General features: G+C 32.6%; 2 protein-coding genes across 10 annotated transcripts in view; one reads left to right on the forward strand and one right to left on the reverse strand.

Annotated features, from left to right (window-relative positions):
- The window catches only part of LOC143246510 (solute carrier family 23 member 2-like), a 392,872-nt gene that overhangs the window by 350,392 nt on the left and 23,723 nt on the right, over positions 1-18,757 (reverse strand). The window lies entirely within an intron of this gene.
- Positions 2,059-18,757, forward strand: part of LOC143246508 (solute carrier family 23 member 1-like) — a 31,919-nt gene continuing 15,220 nt past the window's right edge. Inside the window, exons 1-7 of one of the 9 annotated variants that reach the window (XR_013026010.1) lie at positions 2,059-2,403; positions 4,753-4,886; positions 7,766-7,916; positions 8,150-8,333; positions 8,650-8,831; positions 9,451-9,578; positions 10,174-12,248. Coding sequence is in view for 2 of the 9 variants with exons in the window: in XM_076493332.1 (XP_076349447.1) it covers positions 4,843-4,886; positions 7,766-7,916; positions 8,150-8,155 (201 nt within the window). In the remaining 7 variants the exon portion in view is untranslated. Of the gene's footprint in view, positions 2,404-4,752; positions 4,887-7,765; positions 7,917-8,149; positions 8,334-8,649; positions 8,832-9,450; positions 12,249-18,757 lie in introns of those variants that run through there. The other 8 variants (XR_013026008.1, XR_013026007.1, XR_013026005.1 and 5 more) reach the window with 8 other exon arrangements.

Here is an 18,757-nt window from a genome sequence, read left to right on the forward strand (position 1 = left end):
ATATTTTAGACTATTTACTTTCAGTAGAAGATCATGTCGTTGATATTAGACTTCGTGTTTGAGACATATTCAGGCTTCAACTATCTTTACTGTTTTAATAAAAATTATTTAAAAAAAATTCAAACTTGTTATTTCTAAAATTAAGTGTTTTCTGTATGAAAATAAATATTATGTTATTGTTAATAAGGTAAAGGAAGGAGAATTCACAAAGTTTAATCATTATATGATACATTAAAGTTCTACAAGAAATAACAACAGGAAATAGTCAATACTTAATGTCATACTCGATTATTAATTACTAGATGTCGCTGCAATTTATTTAAAATAATTCTTGCAAATCTACGCTAGTCATCATTACGTTTTAACTAACAGAGAAGTAAAAGGCAGTGCTCATGGGTTACTTTCCACAAATGATATAGTGGAATATGACAATTGCTCTTGTTTCCCTCCTAAGACCCCACACTTGCGTTTTAGTAACTATTACATATAAACCGTGAATCACTTAATCCAGAGAATAATAATTTCAAAAATAGACATTTTTATTGGAAATTACTAGGCAGTAAAATCAGTACATGTTCTCATCATTAGTATGGAACTACTCTGTAGTTATTTTTGTTATTTTGTTTTCGTGTATGTGTCTCTGACCTTGTTTTCTTAACTGCTGTACACTCGTTCCAGTCTGGCTACACTACATAAAGTGTGGGTTATCATCTCGGTTAGGTAAAGTTAAGCAGAAAAGTGTTTTCAAAATTCTACTTTTTAGGTACTATTGAATGTTTAAAATTACAATTTTAAGCAGAAGTAGCAAAATTTATAAACATAATTATAATGATAAAACCACACTAGACTGCACATTTGTTTTTTATATTTCTTACTGTTTCTATTAGAGATCTCGAATTGAGCGCGAGAAAAAATATTTTAAGTTATGTATTATCATTTATTTCGAACGAGTATCCGAGTTATTATACTAATTATTACGATTTCATATATCCAAAACCAGTGACAAATAGTAATTAAATTTCGATTTATGACAAGTCTATGATTTTTTACAAGACTGAACGTCATATACTTTTTTCTTAACACATATATATTTCAATATACAAACAATAAAACAATTAATAATAACAATTATTACAAATATTAATTAGAATTGATAGTTTATACATAATAGTTTTACAAAGTTGCAAACAATAAAGGCTCTTTTATCTGGTCTGAAAATAAATATTTTATCTATGGTTTACGATGAATAAATTAATTTTGAATCATACCAGTACAATTCATTTAACGGGTGGCTTTCATGTGATTTATTGACAGCCGAAGTTATACAATGCCCTTGTAGAAATACTAACGTCCGAAGTTAATTCACTGATGTTAGACAGTTTGTAATGTCTGAATTCTATAAATGTTCCTGCTGAAATATATGCAGTGTAATAATTGGTACGCGTTTATCACACGCATACCTTTCGATGTTTATTAAATTTCGAGTATATTAAATACGCTCAGAGTACATTTTTTTATTCTTATACTCGAAAACCTTTAACAAATTTAGAGAAAAGGCGTAAATTTCGACATACACATTTTATAACGTAAGCTACATGTATTTTTAAATATATGTTTAATTTAAACAAACGTCAGTTTGAAAATAAATATGTAACAGTAAATAATAAAAAATACAATTTTTAATGCTTATTAAAAATAAATATGTTTTAAGTTAAAGAGATTTGAAAGCATAGTAATTATATCAAGGATAATATTTGTGTAAATAATCCTTGAATATTTCTCCCTCTATTTCGATGCTCAGTTAATACTAAACAAGCCATATTACTCAACAAGATTCACGTGACGTTGAATGTTCAGAGATGTAAATTTAAATTGACCGGAATACTGCCAGTCACTAGAATTTACACACACAGTAGATTGTTTATTCTATCATTCGAGATACTTTTAAAGACTTAGAAAAAAAGACGGAAATTAGCAATACGTATTTGACAATACAAATTAAATACATTTTAAAATATCTGTTGAACTAAAGGAACCATCGATATTAAAATAAATATATCAGAATAAATCAGTAAAAAAATAAAATCTCTAATCATCACCAAAGCATAAATCTGTTTCTAAGTTAAACATAATTTAAATTTTATGAAAGATAGTTTTGTCATCTGCTGATATAACATTTTTATCGCTCCTTCTACCACGTAACGACTCAAGAACGTAGTACACGAAACGAACGCAGTACATTTTGTTCAGTCAACAACCAAACTAAGATTGGTAGTAAAATTTGTACACAGTTCCACAGCTGTTGTCAACGTATCCGATCAGTATCTGTATTTATTACTTCTGATATCCTTCATAAAATATTTTTACAGCATGGAGTAGGATAATCCGGCGTTCAAATTTAAGGTATGTTTAGGAAGTTTTTTTTACTTACACAAAAAGACATACTTATTTCATATATAAACCATTACACTATGTATGTCTATATGTTACCTATATAATTTTATTCGGTGTAAATTCCTGCCACGAACAAATAAGATCGTTATAGATAATTTGAATGTTTATTTCCAACTTTGTTTTTTGTAATTTAAAATGATTAGAATAGCATTTTAAGAACATCATGTGAATCCTGTTAAGTATTATTGGATGTTTAGTCTTAATTGAACATTTGAAATACACGAAAAAAAAGCTTTGAGGATTATTTACACAAATATTACCCTTGCTGTAATTATTATACTTTCAAATCTCGCTTAAAATTATCTTACTAATTCAACTGAAAATACGCCTCTATTTCGATAAAATCAAAAACGTCGCTACATCATCAACGTGTTACTTTAAGCTTTCCCTATTTTCGTATTTTAGATCCTTACTGACTGAAAACTCACTTCCACGTGGTACTGCAAATGATTCTAGTTAATTAGAACTGACAAATGTTATGAACTATTAAAAGTTCAAACCATGAAGAAATTGAAAAAAAAATAAAAGTATGACATTAAGGTTATTTTAATACTTAAAAATTAACTTATAAATCTAATGTTTGTAACGTCATATATTTAAAAGGCTTAAATTCAAAACACTTATACTGAATAATATTTCTCCCAAAGAAATGTAAAAACACCTGCTTTAGAAATACAAGCCTGTAATGTACTTGTGTTGTAATCTTTTATTTTTAATTTCATCAACATTTTACCTAAGTAAATGTAGTACGTTGTGAGCATTGAGTGGCATTTGTTAATAAATGACCACGGTATAAATGTTCTCACTTTATGGGCCAGTGGAGGTTTTGTTAAATGTTATTGTACATTTAAAAAAAGACATAAAGTTTGAAAAACATTTGCTTTGAATGCTGGGATGTTTATTTGCATACATATTAAAAGTAGAACAAGACAATGGATAACAGGTTTGGAAGAACACAACGAAAATTTTCTAAATTTCTTTTACACATTAAAATTATATATAACTATAAATAGGACGAAACAAAAATTGTAGAAAAGGAAATCCAGATAACAGTCGATGAACCTAAGGTCAGAAACAATTTGATGCACAGATGCTGTAAAATATTTTCAGAAATGGTAGTTTTTTACATACAACTTGAAATTAATTCTAACAGTTTTTCCTTTCCTTTTGAAATTTCGCACAAAGCTACTCGAGGGCTATCTGTGCTACACGTCCCTAATTTAGCAGTGTAAGATGAGAGGGAAGGCAGCTAGTTATCACCACCCACCGCCAACTCTTGGGCTACTCTTTTACCAACGAATAGTGGGATTGACCGTCACATTATAACGCCCCCACAGCTGGGAAGTTTGCTTAGAAATGAATATATTGAAAAAATAATAATTGAATTGACTTTCAGCCAATCTTATGCTTTCTTCGTAACGAAATGGAATGACACGCATGTTAAAGTTCTTGGTTTGGTTTGTTTTGATTTTCGCTCAAAGCTAAACGAGGACTATTTGAAAATTGATACAGACAATTTTTGTAATAAAAAATATATTTTAATATATAAACAATAACAAAATTTACAATAATTGCTATTACAAATAATTATTTACGTACAAAGATTTTCGAAACATGCAAATAATAACGAGACATCCAGACCATGATGAACGAAATATGTTCGAGTTGGGTACGGTCTACTTAATAGCAAGCTAGCTAGCTGTTCTATATTCGATTTTTCACACGTCGAGTTTTTCACCGCTTAAAATAAATAATGTGTAGGTAAAAATACTAATGTCCGATGTGAATCCCTTGAAGTTAAATGGTTTCTAATGTTCAAAGTATATAAACATTCTTGGTCAGATATCTGAAGTCACCGATTAATAAGCATCAACCACAGTTTTAGTTTACGAAGTTTGTTTTACACCAACCATAGCAAAACAGTACTGTATGCTGTCTTACAACGCGACGCATTTGTTACACTTTGTAGACGTGGCGTGAGGAGAGATTCTAGAAATTTAATCATACATAACAGTATACACGACTCATTAATGTTCAAGTACACAAATGTAGTTTTTACTCTTACAGTCGAGAATCATCTACGCGTTTAGTGAATAGGCGAGAATTAGGCAATACAGATTTAATAGTAAAAGTTATGTACATTTCTAAATATAATTTTAAATAGGTATAGTATGGTATATCTCTGACAAAAAGTTATACAAACACAGAACTAGCTTTGATAAATGTGTTTCTTTACGTAAAAGTAATACATGAACCTCAAAACCTACTTCACATTACTTTATTGTCTCTGTTTTAAAGAATCCAATTCACTGTTTTGCAATAAATAGGAGTATATAGAGCAGTCCACAGACGAAGGAAGAGCCAGGGGTGACATCTTATACACAGAGGATGAAGTTCCTTCTTGGTTCCTTTGTGTCGCACATGGGATCCAGGTGAAAATACGAATTTTATTGTTCTTATTTTATTATATAATATTACTTAAATACAAAATATTTAACGTTATTACATACATACAAAATCTATAATTATTATTTTTGCAGTACCCTAGGTTATTTATAGGGAATTCCACCTAGTGAATCGTTTATTTTTTTCCAATACTGCTTTAAAAGAATATCACAGCTGTCGATATGATGTTTCTACTGCAACATTTCACTTCAATATTAGTATTTCCTTTATTAAAACAATTCTTCATTCCAACATTAACATTGTTTTTATTTCTAAATATAGTTTGAAATCAACTTTATTTTCAAAAGTCACTTTCATTGTGTATTCTTACTACTAGTCCCAATATTTTAGTTTTCTGTTTCTCAGCTGTACCATCAAATTAGAGAGTTTAGTGAGACGTCCAGTGATTAGTTTTGATGGTAAGAAAGTCAAACTTCATACCTATACTATTTTCCACTATAAGAAAGCTTATTTTGATTCTTGGTTTGTCCATCTTCACGGTTACCAGATTTCATACAAATTATTAGACAATACAAAACGTTTCTCTTGTGTTTTAATATAAGTTATGGACTCAAACATTTATTCCCAAGTGAATACATACTATTACTTTGATTTGTTCGTGTTTCTGAAGGTATCTCCTTGAATAATTATCCTTTCTCAGATGACAGGATATAATTAATTCTTTGATCTGTCGAAAAAAGACAAACATATATAATCATAATGAGCTACACTTCTCACAAAACATTCCCTTAGTATCGGACGTATTTTTCGTTTATGTGAGTTTTTTTGTTTCAACTCGTAAAAGCGTGTCATGAGCTGAGCTTTCTCAACTATTGCATACACTTTGCACTATTCTAAGTACAATTACTATACTTTATTATTTATTTTACATGTAGTTTATTAAACGAAGTTATGTCTACGTTAATTTATTTGTTTAATCGCGTACATATTTTTCTCAAATAGACCAGAATTTATCTATCTAACATGTAAAGCCTCCTATAAAACTTACTTTAAACACTACGCGTGAAATTGAGAAAATAAGGTACACGAGGGCTATTTACGCTAACAGTTCCTAATTTAGCAGTGTAAAAGTAGAGTGAAGTCAGCCAGTCATCACCAGCAACCGCCAACTCTTCTACCGAGGATAAGTAGGATTGACGGTCAAATTATAACGCCTCCACGGCTAAAACGGCGAGCATGTTTGATATGACAGAAATTATAACCCGTGGCCCTCGGATTACGAGTCAGGTGACTTAACCACCTGGGCATGTCGGACCCTTATCCACATTCAATTCGTTCTCGGTAGTGTCAGTGCTATGAGGTGTGGTTACTTGTTAAGATGGCGGTCATTAAGCTCAAAAGAAGGTGAGCTCTATTGTATCATGAATGTGTCGTTTCTAATGTTCTCTTGTCGTTTTCTTATGTTGGTCGCTAGTGCAGAAGTTCACTGGATTAAAATATTGAATGAGAATGGTTTACTTCTGTTTATACTGGACTTAACAGTCGTCAAACAATCGTTCATCCCTCGTTCTCTGGTTAGTTCACCATCCGTCTGGAGGATCTTCATCAAAACCTGTCCTATAACAAGACATATAGACTGGCTATCCCAAAACTAATTTCATCTTCTTACCTCATGGAGACAGTCTGAGAAAGTGTTGTGTACCTTGAGAACTTTATTAAAGTTCTATACTTAATAAATTTACTGGTAAAGCATTATTCAGCTTTATGACAGTTGAAAGAGTGATATAGTAGATAAGTGTGCTATATGCTACAAATAAATATCTATGGATTCTTTTTAAATGTAAGGCAGCATCTCCTGGAAGACCAGTAGATGAAGATAATATTGTCATCATCATGTTCATCAGCTGCATCAATCAGTTTCTCGCTGAGCTGTTCTACAACAGTCTAGTGGTATGTGACTGGGAGTTGTATGATTAGTGATGTGTCAGCCATCATGTATGTACGGCTATTGCAACAAGCAGGGACCCATACACTGCACTGTCATAATCCTTACAAGTTAGTATGTAAGTCACAGTATTGCTGGCATAAGACTGCTCGAAGACACATTTCAGACAAACATACCCTGCCATCGAAAGAAAGTCATGAATGTACGCAGACTTTTGAACTTCAGAATAATATCGTGAAATTCGCTGCCATAGGGTTGACATTTCACAATTATCAGTGCTTTCCATCAAAGTAGCTAATAAAATGCTATATTTGATTATTACATTATACCCCATGGTTACAAATGGATTACACGGTAGAGTAGATACAAAAGAGATTCGTAGGGCCAAGGTCGATTATAAGTAGGAAAATTATGTGCGCTGTTCCAGAATAGGTGCCTTTATGGATTACCTGCATCATTCTTGACAACGATGAAAAATGAGTCCAGAAACGTAAGAAAATACTCCATTCTGTGTTAACAGTACAATCAACAGTGTCTAGCGAGGCTGGAAGTTCAACTTTTCACAGGTGACAGACTGAAACCCTGCAACTAAACTACACAAGTGTAATCTGAGCTTTCTGTCCCTAATTTAGCAGTGAAAAGGTAGCAAGAATGGCAGCTAGTCATCACCAACCACAGCCAACTATTGGGCAACTCTTTTACTAAAGTATAGGAAAATTTACCGTCACTTTATGACAGCTGAAAGAGCGACCATAAACATTTACAAAAAACACTACATTATTTTATACAACTCTGATACTATTTCAAGTTTCACACTGTAACATATACTTCAGGATCGTACTTAAATAGCTTAAATACTTGGATGTGTTGGTATATGCTTTAACCATACAGCGCAATAACGGACAAAGCTATTTTAATATTTAGAGATGAAAAACTGACTTTATGTTTTTTTTTATGTAGAATTCCGATAATTCAGGGCCCGTCTTTTGTCTTTCTGGCTCCGTTATTTGCTATTTTGAGTTTACCTCAGTGGAAATGTCCCAGTGAAGAAGAAATGTTGTCAGCTACTGGAGAAGAGCTACAAGTAATCTGGAAAGTCCGAATAAGAGAGGTGAGAAATTATATACAAAATATTTTATTAAAATAATCAATATTCTATTTAAACTTATGGTATTAATATTAAGGTAACTACAGCTTTCCTATCAGAAAGTGGGTGTAAGGTTATGAATAACACTATAAAAATAGTGATAGGAAAATCATAAGTTATTTCCGTTTTAATCACCAGGGTTTATCCTTTTCATATATTTTAATCACACGAGCTTATACTTTCTATTTATTTTATAGCATTGAGTTAAGGTTCATTTGTTCGTTGTCAAGTACAAAGCAATACAATGGACTATCTGAGTTCAGCCCAACACGTGCATCGAAACCCAGATTCTAAGTCCGCAGACATATCACTGTGCTATAGAGGCCAAAACCTACGGAGGAATACTATGTCTACTTGATACACACAGTTTTTATTTCTGAGGTATTTGTAATATAAAAATATATGTATCTAAATGAATATAGTTCTTATCTGGAGCATTGCTATTTATATTTAAAAATAAAATAATCTACTCCACTGAAAGTAAACGTTGTATTAAATTATTCTAACTTTATCACTTTCGACAATTATCATGAAGATGTATAGATACAAATGATACCAAAACAGTCTGTATTTTTGTATTATCTCAATAAAAAACTGTGAAAAAGTAAAAACAACTTTAACTGGTCACATAACAGATTTATTATGCATTATTTCTCTCTATATTGTTTTTAATGTATTTCATAATATATTCCACTAGATACAAGACACTATGATTCTGGCATCCATCTTTGAAATGGTTCTTGGACTCACAGGTAGTATTGGAGTAATACTTCAGTTGTTAACACTTTTAGTTATTTTCCCTACCACATCGTTAGTAGGACTTTCTCTCTTCGAAGAAGTAACATATACAGCTAGTAAAAACTGGGGAATAGCAATTATGTAAGTCTTGTTCTATCATGAACTTGTTGATGGTGTTTTGTTATTGTTATACATAAACCTGTAAGATTCAACTGAATTTTTTATTTGAGGAAATAAGAACATTTTATGGTGTCGCGCAAAGAAGATAGCTGATAAATAGTTCTACCACAGAGTCAACCCACACTTCATCTTGATGAACAGTATGAATTATTTGTTTCTTTGTATCTTCCAAAGGAAAACACCTCTTCTTACATTTAATGTAACTACTTGGAAAGCTGTCACACAACTCAGCCGCCAAAAATATTTCTAACAGCTCTTAATGTTATGGAGAATTGACTGTATTGGTTAATCCTAGTAGAGCCCCTTATTTTTCGGGGGGGAGAAGATGACAAGCCCAATAAAATAACTAACTAACGAGTGAATGTTCCCCTCATTGAACAATTTACCTATTTGTTTTTAAACATGTCCACGTTGTTAATAAATGAGCATTATTTTTATGCTTATATATAAATTAAATTTCGCTCACAATATTTTACAATTAATGGTTTATTTGAACCAATTTTAATAAAAGGAAAATGTATATTGCTTAGAGCACTCTTTCTAATGCCGAGAAAAAAAATAACTCCAAGATTTATTTCAGGTGTTACTTACCATAATTACAGCGTGGGTTATTTGTTTCATACAAACTGCTGCAGGAGCCCTAGAACCAACCAACGCAGCCAGAACTGATCTTCGTGTACAGACAATGTACTCCAGTCGCTGGTTCAGGTTTCATTATCCAGTTAATCAGTTACAGAAACTGATTTTTTTATCATTCTATATAAAGCGGATTCTCTTTTCCAGTTAGTAGCATAGAAAATTATCTATTGGTCAGTTTTTCTAATGTAGAACCGATTTATCTGTTCAGTTATAGAGAATGAAATTAGATTATGGAGTTCACAAGACAACTGAAAACTCTTTTAAATTTATACTACGTTGAATTATAAGTTAGACTAATTAAACGCGAAAATATGAAAGATGTGGAAATGTTTTATGTTTTATTGCATATGTATTTTGTAAAACTTGCTGATGTTTATTTTACAATGTTATATTTGAGAAAAGGGAAGATGAAATTTCTATAACAATTGAATCGAGTTAACCATCACAAAAAAATTGTATATTCTACGATATATATATTGGAAGACTTCAATAACTAATCCATAACATAAATAACATATGTGATGAAATTAAACAAAAATATTGATGAATGACATGTGAAAAATCAGGTTATGTATGTGCTTTTTTGTATATTTTCATTGTTTTCTATCAGGGCAGTAAGGTTTACGAACAGTCACTATCGGTGCAGTTTTTGGAAAATTTGCAGGAATGTCAGCGTCAATAGTAGAATCAGTGGGAGGTTACTAGGCATGCATGCGACTAGCATGTGCACCTCCTTCTCAAACAAGCACCATAAATCGTGGAATGTTTTCGGAAGGAATTTCCTGTATCCTCTCTGGAATCTAGAGATCTGGAGGCGGACTGACTTCACAAGGTGAAAATATTGAAGCAATCGGAGAAACCAAAGTACATCGAATTTTCATCTTTGTTTTAATGTTTATTACATGTTTTTGATCAATCACATGTTTGTAACCTCTTTCTTTTTTCATCTGATGAACTAAAGTCATGCTTTAAAGTGATATAACATAACAAACTACAAAACAAACGTTTAGAACTTACTATCTTGTAGTACTCACTATGTACGATGGTAGCCATTAATAAAAATAAGAAAAACATGCACAAAAAGACAAACAAATTTATTTCGTTAAGGGAATGACGCAACAAACCAACACATCACAGTTCTTTTGAATACCAGTATGTTTATTGGTGGACTCCTTGTGTTATTGTTAGACAATTACAAACCAGGTGAGGATTGTTTGTTTGAATTCAAGCATAAAGCTACACAATGGACTATCTATGCTCTGCCCACCATATATATCCAAACTCGGTTTCTGGCGGTGTGAGTCCGCTGTCATGTCACTGTGCCACTGGTGGATACATATCAGGTAAGGAGACATTCCTTTGAGAGTTTGTAATAAAAGATAATGCATTTCAACGTTACAAGTAATTCCATTAAAGTATTATCTTAGATTTTTATCAGTTTCTAAGTTACAAATATTCAACTACTCTGATTTTCTAAAGTAGATATGTGATATATTATAATTTTATTGTCTGATGAGTTCTCGAAACAACTTACATAACATTCATAAAGTTCATAACTTTGCTTTCTTACAAATGAAATCAGGTTATAATGGTACAATGTTATGTTTATTACAACTACTAGCAAACAATATTCCCTCTCAACTGCCTGTTTATCCTCATGATTCACATGTTTCACATACCTCCAGTTATTTCTATAAGTACCTCAGTGGTACCTGAGCATACGTACCAAAGTTTCTATCCTGCTAGCTTGTGACAGGAAGACAGTTTCAAACATGTCGCCCAAAAATCCCAAGAAGGAACAACAACACAAAAAGTGATGCCCATATTTGTCTCAATGACGCTAGAGACCAACTCTTATACTCTTATCATGTTTGGGTTAATTTCAGTTGGTGTTTTAGCCCCTCTTTTCAAAGGCGACGCCATATTTTAAAAGTATTTCCTCTGGAATATTCCTTTCACGTTTCATCTTGTTAACTCCAGAACTGTGTGAAAAGTTGAATTAACACAGGACAGACAAAAATACTAGATATTCATAAACACATACACACCTAAGGAGAAATTTCAGGACTGAGACAAATAATTTCTGGGCTCCTTTAAAAAATAGTTTATTTGAAATTTGTTTAGTCTGTTTAACTGCCTTATAAACATACTAATTTACAAAATGGTACCATTAAAGTACTTTAGAAATATTTAATATCATTTAATTATTAAATACAGTATTTCTTGTAGTTTAATAGCATCAAAGTTATATTTATAAGTGTTCATATTAGAAAGCGAATATTTTAATACAGAAATAACAGAAGATATTTGCGAAATACGTCAATTAGCGAACTCGTATATATGGAGCCGCAACGCACAGCTGGTTTAATCTATGGTTGTCACATATCAGCGAAGATAAAAACTTTCTTCGAGCGTGATTTTAAATAAGTATTTCTTTAATAAGTTGAAAATTTATCAAACTTCTTGCTTACAAAATCACGAATTTAAACCATTTTAATCTGAAAGTAAAATGTGTGTGAATCGTGTTTTAAATCTATACTCACTGAAAAAAGCTTGAAAAAGGCATTTGTTTGATCTTACATCCTTTTTCTCTACTGTAGTTACAACTAACAATATTAATGTTTCCAAGATACTGGAAGAAGAGCACAAGAAGGAAAATTGTTCTGGAAAACAAACAACAAGATACAACAATCTTAAAACTGTTTTGTTAGAGCACTGAATACTGAACTAGTAAAGCTATTTGGTGCAACAGATTTCATATGAATGTTTAACAGTATATAGTAATTAATATCAGTTTGATCTTATCAGACAACGTTATCAAAGTTAATCTTTTAAAAAAAGTTTTGTGAAAGGTTACCCTTAGATTATCAACATCTTTAATAGTAATCACTCCCTATATTCCTTTAACAGTGTATGTCTCTGTGTGGCCAGGTGGGTTAAGACGTTTGACTTGTAATCTGAGGGTCGCGGTTTTGAATCCCTGTCACACAAAATATGCTCGCCATTTCAGCCGTGGGGCCGTTATAGTGAGCGATCACTCCCACTCTTCTTTTCTAAAAGATTAGCCAAACAGTTGGCGGTGGGTGGTGATGACTAGCTTCCTTTCCTCTTGTCTCACACTCCTAAATTAGGGACGGCTAACGCAAATAGCCCTTGTGTAACTTTGCACGAAATTCAAAAACAAACAAACTATCAAAAATGTATTTGCCATGAATGTACACATCTCGGTTTGTAGGGAAAAAAATCGAGTTTTCTAGTTAATTCTTAGGCACAACCTGCAATTTTGAACGCATCAACCAACAGGCTATGTCAAGCTTCTAGTGTATGTTACGTAGTATTATGTTTCAAACTTCTGTAAATCGGTTTTCCTCACCATTTATATTCGTTCACATTTTAAAAGATCATAGGGAAAACTTTTCCTTTAAATATTTTTTTCTAAATGTAATGCAAAATGCAACGATTATCTACTAACCGTGGAAAATAATAAATTAAAAGATCAAGATATATGATACATGATTACGAAATAATGCTCTTGCATAAAGATAAACATTATTGACACTATTATAGAATAGTTTTACCTTAATGTGATTTCGTTCCAAATAAAGTTTTCATTTTGAAAGTCATTGTTATGAGAATGGCTAGTTTCATTGAATATTTGCAAAGGAAAATATAGTTGTAATAAATGGAAAAGCAAGGCTATTACTGAGGTTGTTTAGGAGTTTTCAGTGATTTATTATTGAAGTTTCGATACGTAAGAGATGAATTGAGTTGTTTAGGTTATAGGTAATCTCTACAGTGTTTTGTGTGTTTGACGGAGAAAGTAGAATAATATTTCATATGTTTGCAGGTTGGACAAAATACTTTCAATTGTCAACTGTATAGCTTTGTACTGGAAACAAAGAATTATTATTAAGCAGTACAAACAAATATTAAGCAGTAGATTTTTAACAGAGAAACAAAAAGGTTTGTTACATATTGTTGCGATACTGTATGTTAGAGTAAATAAGTAAAATGGTATTTATTTCAGAATATTACAGTTTTATGATATTGCAAATGTTCCCCACTTTTAAGCTTTTAATATCAGATGGGTGATATACGCTCTTACCTTGTATCGAATGTTGGTTGAATTAGGGTTCCTAAAACTGACACAAAAATTTTGTTGAAGTTATGTAGCCTCAAGCTGGGTCGGATTCTTGGATGCAGAGTCTTGGTGTGACAAAGTAAGAATATGCCACAGCCGAACCGAACATCATCACTTTTTGCTATGATTGTAAAATCAATAAATACATAGTTTCTTATTCATATTTCAATCAAATATCATTTGGAATATATTCTAAGTAATAGAGATAAGTGTAATGTGCTTTAATTAAACTCTGATGATGGGAACTAAAGTATATTTATATTAGTGTTTAAACAACATGTAACGTTGACCATACTTATTATATTGTTTTAAACCTAGAAAATCTAGTTCTCAGATTACTTAGAAAACGTACTTTATACCTTGTAGAATACGTTTTTAAATTTCACTTTTAAAGTAATCAGTGCCGAGTGTGGTCACTCGAAATGATTAACTTTTGAGTGAGTTGAGTTGTTAAGGTGGTAAAGGTTGTCTTGCATATGTATATAAATATTTCAGAATATCATTCAAATATATTTTAAACAGATGTATTAATTGTTGTAATTGAAAGAAAAATTTAGTTGCTACGTACAATTACTAAAATATTATTATTCCAAAAACTTCCTTTATAAGGACTTTCTTTTTTATCTTTTAAACGTTGGCAGCTTTACGATCGAAACATACATGATTTTATTACCCAGTTGATATTTCTTAAACTTAGTTATAAAGTTTGTGTTATACTGTTTCCATGTTTATTGATTCAAATAGCGTTGTATATTATCCAACTGATACTTTTGTTGATCTTTGGAAAACTGTATATCGGATGCCATCCATGATAGTTCCTAATAGAATGTATTATTTAGTGTGGGCCTTTCTCTATTATTCTAAAACATTGATAGTAATTTATAGAACACGTTATCTTGCCTCGACACTACCCACAAAGCCTAAACATTAAGTTTTTACAATATGGATTCTAATGTTGAATGATGGTTTAGAATTACAGATATATGAGGTTGTGAAAATATAAATTTCTCGGACTTACCAACATTTTATTTAATAAAAAAATATTTAATTAATTGAAATAATTAAATAATTTCTCCTTCGAGGTTTTGAGGTTATGTCATATGTAGTTAGTTTCTAACAGAGGTCTGAAAGTATCTGAACTTTTCACTTTCTGTGTAAGCTATATCATCAAGAAAATTAAATGTTTTATCCATAAATCTTGTTTTTAATGAGGTCTTGATGCTGTTTTATAATACAAGTTTATATGTAATATCCGATATACATACACGAAGTATTTGTAACACAAAATTATAAAGAAGATATAAAACCCATGTTTGAGTATGACGACATGTAGGCAATTTATTAATATAAGTCCTAAAATTGTGTTCTGAATAAAATTTTAATAAAAAACTTCGTTGATATTAAAAACTTAATATTTATTTCAAACGAATTATCTTCGTATATAATCACTGAAGTTTTTAAGGGTCTAAATACTGTTATAATGCTTAAATGTCTCTAAACATTCATTATTGCTCAACAAAATTCAAACAATATTTGAAAAATAATACGGCTATTTACGAAAGAAACCAAGTTGGAAAAGTTCGAAATAATTTGTAACGATATAATTTATTTATTGAGTATATAGTTAATCTGGTGTTATATATCTAAAGGAGTGGGTCAGATTATAATGTTACATAAACCACATCAACTGAAGGTTTAATACAAATGACTGTTCATATAGATCAGGGGTGTGCAACATTTTTCGTCGGTGGGCCATATAACCAACTTCATCAATCAAGCGGGGCCACTTAAAAAACAAGCTTATTCGTGTACATGCACAATAAATTAAAAAAAATTCTCAAAATGCAAGCAATAATATTTTATATTTTTGCATGAGTGATCATTTTAGTGCGACATTTGAAATTTAGAGTCCTTGCAGAGCTTGTCAATATCAGCTTTGACAGAAGTGGTTGCCACTCTTAACTGACTGGTCAAATGTTCATCAGTCAGCTGACTTCTACATTTGGTTTTGATGAGCTTCATTTTGGAGAAAAATTGCTCATAGCAGTAGGTGCTACCAAAAAAGGGAGACAATTCTTTGTGCATGACGGGACAAATTGGGAAACTTTTCACGTACACAGAGTTTGTAAAAGTCTAGCAAACTGTTTTCAGAGAATTTCCTTTTAGTGTCCATGTCAGCCTGCAGTTCAATGAGTTCCATTTGGCAATCATCAGGACTGTCTTCCACTGCCAAATCAAAGGTTGAGCGAACAATTTCAATCTAATTTCAGTTTGTCTGAAATCTGGAAATCTGTTTGCAAACTCATCACGCAGCTTTTGTACACTGGTTCCATATTTGGTGCAATCCAGCTTAGGAAATTCCAGTTTCTTGGTTGCAAGACATGTAAAATGGGTCAATATGGCTCTTCTCAACTGAACCTGGAAAAGTTCCAATTTCTTCTCAAAAGCACAAATATGCTCAAACAACTTATTCACAAGTTGACTTTTCCCTTGTAGTTTTAAGTTTAAATCAGACAGATGCTGTGTAATGTCTGTGAGGAATGCTAAGTCATTCAGCCAGTTCTCAATGCTCAAGAAGTCCACATTCTGACGTTTGCTCTCCATGAAGAACTTAATCTCCTCTCGCAGATTCCAGAATCTCTTCAAAGTAGCAGCTCTACTAAGCCAACGTACAGCAGAGAAGTACAAAACATCTGAATACTCACTGTCCAGCTCATCTAAAAAGTTTTAAATTGTCGATGATTTAATCCTCGTGTTCGAATATAATTTACGCATTGGACGACATTTTTCATGACTTCTGCAAAATCCAGAACTTTGGTGCACAAGCTCTCTTGGTGAATAATGCAATGGCTTACAACTACGTCTTGTGCTCCAATTGCAGTTAGAAATTTCTTGGTGAATCCATTTGTCCTACCTGTCATGGAAGGAGCACCATCTGTTGTAACACCACATAATTTATAAGGATTCAGTTCAAACTTTTCTACAACCTTAAGCACTTGTTCACAAATATCCTGTCCTGTGGTTGTGGAGGAAAGGCTTGCCATATCTAAAACTCTTCGAAAACATCAAAGCCTGCAGTAACAGCTCTGATGAAAATGACAAGTTGGGATGTGTCATTGATATCAGTGCTTTCATCCAAAGCCAGACTGAAAGCTTCACACGAATTCAATCTCTCTTCAAAGTTTCTTTGATGTCCTCTGAAAGATCTTTGTCCTGCGTGAGACAGTAAAGCGGGAAAGGCTAGTTTGCTCCACCAAATATTTTTTCTCTGGACATGCATATTCTGTGAATATTGTTAAACAATTTTAATAAATTCTCCATCACTGAAAGGCTTTCCCTTTTCTGCCATACATTCACAAAGCTTAAAACTCAGTTTTGTCACCAGTTCTGAATTTTTCTTGAAAGTGGTAAAACACCTTGTTGCTTTTCAATGGATGTTTTAAATGTTCAATTTTGTCCTTTCGTGCCTGACCAACAATTTCATCAAACTGGGAGGAGTGCTTAGTTGCGTAATGTCGCTTAATATTGTACTCTTTCATGACTGCAATTGTAGTTTGACAGACGAGGCAGACAACACCTTGATTATGTGGGACAACAAGATATTTTGTGCACCATTCACTGTTGAATAACCTTCCCTCATCATCAATTTTTCGTTTCTTAACTGCTGACATTTTACTAGCCCTGAAATCAAAACAAAAAATTATTCTCACGAAAATAGCAAAGTAGAAAAAACATAGAATTTATTTACACATGGAACCTCTTATGGACAGAAACACATGTTTCTAAATTGGCATCCCGATCATAGCCTTCCGGTACTTAAATTAATTGAGAATAGCAAAATACAGTGTGACCTCGCCTATTCGCGGTTCGCCATTCGCGGCCCCGCATATTCGCGGGTTATGCGCGAACTGCGTTTTTGTAGGTCACAGAGACTGAAAGGGCTTTTCGAGGAGATTTCTGTTGTATTTACTCAATCAAGCCGTTTTTATCAATTGTCGTCTTCACCAAACAAGATTGGACTGCTATTGGCTGACTGCCTCAGCTTCCCCAACAACGCAAACGGCAAAGCACAGCCCGGTAACGCACGGTACAATTTAGTGAAATACATAACAGTATGCAATATTGCTACATTATTACTGCATCAATGAGTATAAGTATCATTAGTGTTTGGGAAGCATTTCATATAGTATATAATCGCATACATATACGTTTTAAAACTGCATCCAATATTCGCGGTTTTTCGATATTCGCGGGAGGGTAAAGAACGTAACCCCCGCGAATAACGAGGTCACACTGTACATAGAATCAGATGCATCTGAAAGCAAAAATTTTAATAAATTCAGTAAAGTCACAACAATATGCTAAATAATAATCAATTTACCTTCAATCTCTTGTAGTAACTGTAAAAGGTAATAAAATTTTCACCAATAATGAATGACGGACAGCAGAGGTTAGGGAAAATTGTCGCCAGCGGGCGAAGGCGAGGTTCAGGACATGACGTTGAGTCGTAGACAATAGTGCTAGTGCACGTCACATATTCATGCCCTAAGGAGGCCGACCAATCGAATTCGGCCTGCTCCTCTCTAGCAAAGATAATTTTAGAAGTTTGTCGAGTCGAAGCCTGAGAATCCCGTAGGATCGATGCTTTTAAAAATATTCCATTTGCGTTGGATTACAGATCAGGCCACATGGTTAGATTACAACAACTAGGGCCACACTAAATGGCTTGGCGGGCCGGGTTGTGGCCCGCGGGCCGCCTGTTGCACGCCCCTGATATAGATGAATAAAACTTTCTAAAATTACTTCAAGATCGTAAACTGGATTGACCCACACCATGATAACAACAGACCTTTATCGTTCACTTTAAGATGTAACAGGTTCAGAAGAGGATGGGATATATCGAGCACAGCTCAATGAAAATGTGTATAAATCATCTTTTACGTAAGTGTACCTGTTGATTGTACTAATAATGTTGTGCGTATGTCTAGGTTGCTGCGTTCTTGAGCTGCAAAGATAACAGGTGAAAGAGCGTAATATCACCGGAAGTGACGAAACTATTTCTCTTTCAGTCGTTTGTTTGTTTGTTTTTCAATGTCACGCAAAGCTT

Source organism: Tachypleus tridentatus, chromosome 3, assembly GCF_004210375.1.
Source record: "Tachypleus tridentatus isolate NWPU-2018 chromosome 3, ASM421037v1, whole genome shotgun sequence".
Taxonomy (NCBI): Eukaryota; Metazoa; Arthropoda; class Merostomata; order Xiphosura; family Limulidae; genus Tachypleus; species Tachypleus tridentatus.